This window comes from Aphanomyces invadans (genome assembly GCF_000520115.1).
Source record: "Aphanomyces invadans strain NJM9701 unplaced genomic scaffold supercont1.179, whole genome shotgun sequence".
NCBI classification, from domain to species: Eukaryota; Oomycota; class Saprolegniomycetes; order Saprolegniales; family Verrucalvaceae; genus Aphanomyces; species Aphanomyces invadans.
This window is the reverse complement of record NW_008580324.1, coordinates 1-3,042: the sequence shown is the minus strand read 5'-3', so window position 1 is coordinate 3,042 and position 3,042 is coordinate 1. Positions and strand designations below refer to the sequence as shown.

Sequence of the window (3,042 nt, the reverse complement as noted above, 5' to 3'; positions counted from 1 at the left end):
CAATACGCACAGGTCCAGTTCAATGTGAAAATGACGGGACGCGACTTCCGTCGCTGCCGCAGCACTTGTTTATCCGAGCTCATATTTCGTTTTGTTCCGTTGCCACAAGAGCAGCCATGAAAAGTTTGGTCGTCGTGATTGCCGTCCTGTCGTCAAGTGGCGCAGCGTCCCTTCGAGCCATCGATTCTCCGCTCAACGCTGGCCCCTCTGCCAGCACAACGCATAAGCATCCAACATCGCAAGGAGGCATCTCCCCCCTCGTGTTCGACCACCACGAGAACAACGGCATCGACACGCGCCGCCTCGTGTTCGACCACCACGAGAACAATGGCATCGACACGCGCCGTCGTTAGATGGCGGCTTGATGCAACTCTGGCGTTATGGGAGTTGTCGAGGGTGTCATCAACGTTGCGAAATTGTCCAATAATTTTGGAAATTGACGGGTTACCCAATCAAAACATTTTCTGCCTTTGTCTCAAATTTGACCGCATAATACGTGAGAATATTTGATTGGTCACACTGTATCCAATCGTTGGAATCCGTTCAACCGGTGCCGTTCCCTCCAATTTTCAAGCCATGCCGACGCTGGACATCCGCGGCATTCCCGTCGCGTTCCCATTCACTCCGTATGCGTCGCAGCTCGTGTACATGGAGAAGGTGATATTGGCTCTCGAGACCAAGCAGAATGCATTGCTCGAAAGCCCCACGGGAACGGGCAAAGTACGTATCTGGGATGCATCCACCACCGGTTGACTCTCGAGGGAATTGTAGACGTTGTGTCTGCTATGCGCGACACTGGCGTGGCGTATCCATCGTCTAAAGCAACTGAAAGCTGCATCCAAGAGGACAAAAGTGCAGTATGAAAGCATTGATGGTGGGGGTGCGGACGACGATGACGACAAGGCCCTGCGCGACAAGCTCCCGAAGATCATCTACGCCTCCCGGACGCATTCCCAACTCAAACAGGTTGTGAAGGAGCTCAAACAAACGCCGTACAAGCCCAAAGTCGCGATTCTTGGTTCGCGCGAGCACCTGTGTGTCCATCCTGAGATATCATCGATGCGGGGGACGCAGCAAAACCACACATGCCGCCAGGCCGTGCGCGCTCACAAGTATGATCCATTCTCAGCCATCCATTCTTCCCGTGACGTATTTGAGTATGGTAGATGCACGTATAAGACTGGATACGACAGGCAAGCAAAGACCAAGTCGGCCGCGTTGCCGATTCTCGATATCGAAGAGTTGGTGACGACCATGAAAGATCGCGAGGTGCCACAAGCGGCGTCAATTCCACCGCGCATTCTCTAACGGTGCTGCGCGACGCCAGGTGTGCCCGTTTTACCTGAGCCGAGACATGCTCGTCAGTGCCGACATTGTGTTCATGCCGTATAACTATTTGGTCGAGCCGTTCGTGCGCAATTCGCTGGGCGTGACGCTCGAAAACGCCGTGCTAATCTTTGATGAAGCCCATAACGTGGTAGTGACAGGACTTCCGATCTCCCGTTGCCGAGCAAGTTGCTGGCCAGTTGAGTCACGGTGTCTGGCGTAGGAATCGGTTGCGACGGATGCAGCGTCGTACAGCTTGTCGTCGTTGGATGTGCAGGGGTGTATCAAGGAAGTCGAAGAGTGCCACAACCTGATCGTTTCTGGGCGCATTCAGCCTGGCGAAGACACGTACTTGAATTCCCAGGTGACACCGGCCTCCATCGATAAACTCCACAACTCGTCACACGTCCGAGCTAGTCTGCGCTGACGCTCAAGAGTCTGCTACTGGAAATCCACACGGGGCTCAACACATTTCCCCTCAACGACCGAGGCGGGTGCACCAAGGTAAAACGCCGCGCCGTCCTCAGCCCTCTGTTCGTTGTTTGGGTCCATTCGCTCAAGATGGCGCTTGTTGTAGCCGGGCGCTTTCATCTTTGAGTTTTTTAACCAGTTCAACATTACATTCGACACAGCCCCGATGGTCGTGACGATCACGGAGCAAGTGATTGAAGCGATGAGCGATTACGCCCAAAGCAACCCACGCAACTCGAAACTCGACCAACTCCTCACGTTCTTACGTACGATTTACCGCGACAAGGAAAACCACCAGGCGGTACGTCGACGGCGCGTGGTGGCGACGATAGAAAGTCATATTTGGACTAGATGACAAAGCAATACCGCGTGCATATTCAAGAAGAGTACGTCGGCGCAACCACACTGCGACTTGTTTCGACCTGGTGGCGGTGGTGCATTTGGTCGCGAGTTCTCCGCCTGACCCTAGGATTTTTGTGTGAGTAGAACGGTCCGTCAGCCAGGTCGGATGCGAAATGCGTACAGCAGTCGACCGGTGACGTCGACGCAGCGCATGTTTCACTACTGGTGCTTCCATCCAGGCGTAGCGATGCACGAAATCATGGACAACAAGGTCCACAACATCATTCTGACGAGGTGCGTCCCCCAGCGCGACGTGCCTTGAACAATTTTCACAGTGGAACGCTGTCGCCCCTGGAGACCACCGTCAAAGAGCTCGGGATCTCGTTTCCCATTCAGCTCGAGAACGCGCACGTCATCGATGCGTCGCAGGTGTGGGTTGGGGTCGTCGGGGTCGGTGTGACTGGAAAGAAACTGAACGCGAGCTACGAGAGCCGCAACTCTCCAGATTACGCCGCTGAACTGGGCAACACCCTCGTCAACATCACTCGACTCGTTCCCAACGGCCTCCTTGTCTTCTTTCCGTCCTACTCAATTCTCGATCAGTGCACGGCGCAGTGGCAGCAAGTGCCCCGAGGAAGCGCCAGTGGCGCCGTGCCCATCTGGGAGCGTTTGGCTGTCCTCAAGGTAGAGTCTGGCCGTTTATTTGGGTTGCATGGATCTCCAACCGCCATGGCTAGCCTGGAATACCTGGCGCCTTGGGCTCGAGGGCTGCCTCTTTGTTGTACTTTTGAGTGGGTGGCGCGGTGGCCCTTTGTGTCATCGCAATCGATTCCGTGTCCAAGGAAGGAATGCGTTTACATGGTCGGTTCATTTGTGGTAGACCATTTTCATCGAGCCCAAGAA

General features: G+C 54.7%; 1 protein-coding gene across 1 annotated transcript; it reads left to right on the top strand.

Annotated features, from left to right (window-relative positions):
- Positions 1-576: 576 nt before the first annotated feature.
- On the top strand, positions 577-2,930 carry H310_15115 (hypothetical protein; the record flags this gene model as incomplete). Its single annotated transcript, XM_008883092.1, has 11 exons — positions 577-720; positions 772-1,112; positions 1,167-1,269; positions 1,328-1,477; positions 1,550-1,690; positions 1,744-1,830; positions 1,904-2,098; positions 2,149-2,183; positions 2,284-2,433; positions 2,475-2,823; positions 2,877-2,930. The coding sequence occupies 11 exons, from the start codon at positions 577-579 to the stop codon at positions 2,928-2,930; spliced, it is 1,749 nt and encodes a 582-aa protein (XP_008881314.1).
- Between the last annotated feature and the right edge of the window lie 112 nt (positions 2,931-3,042).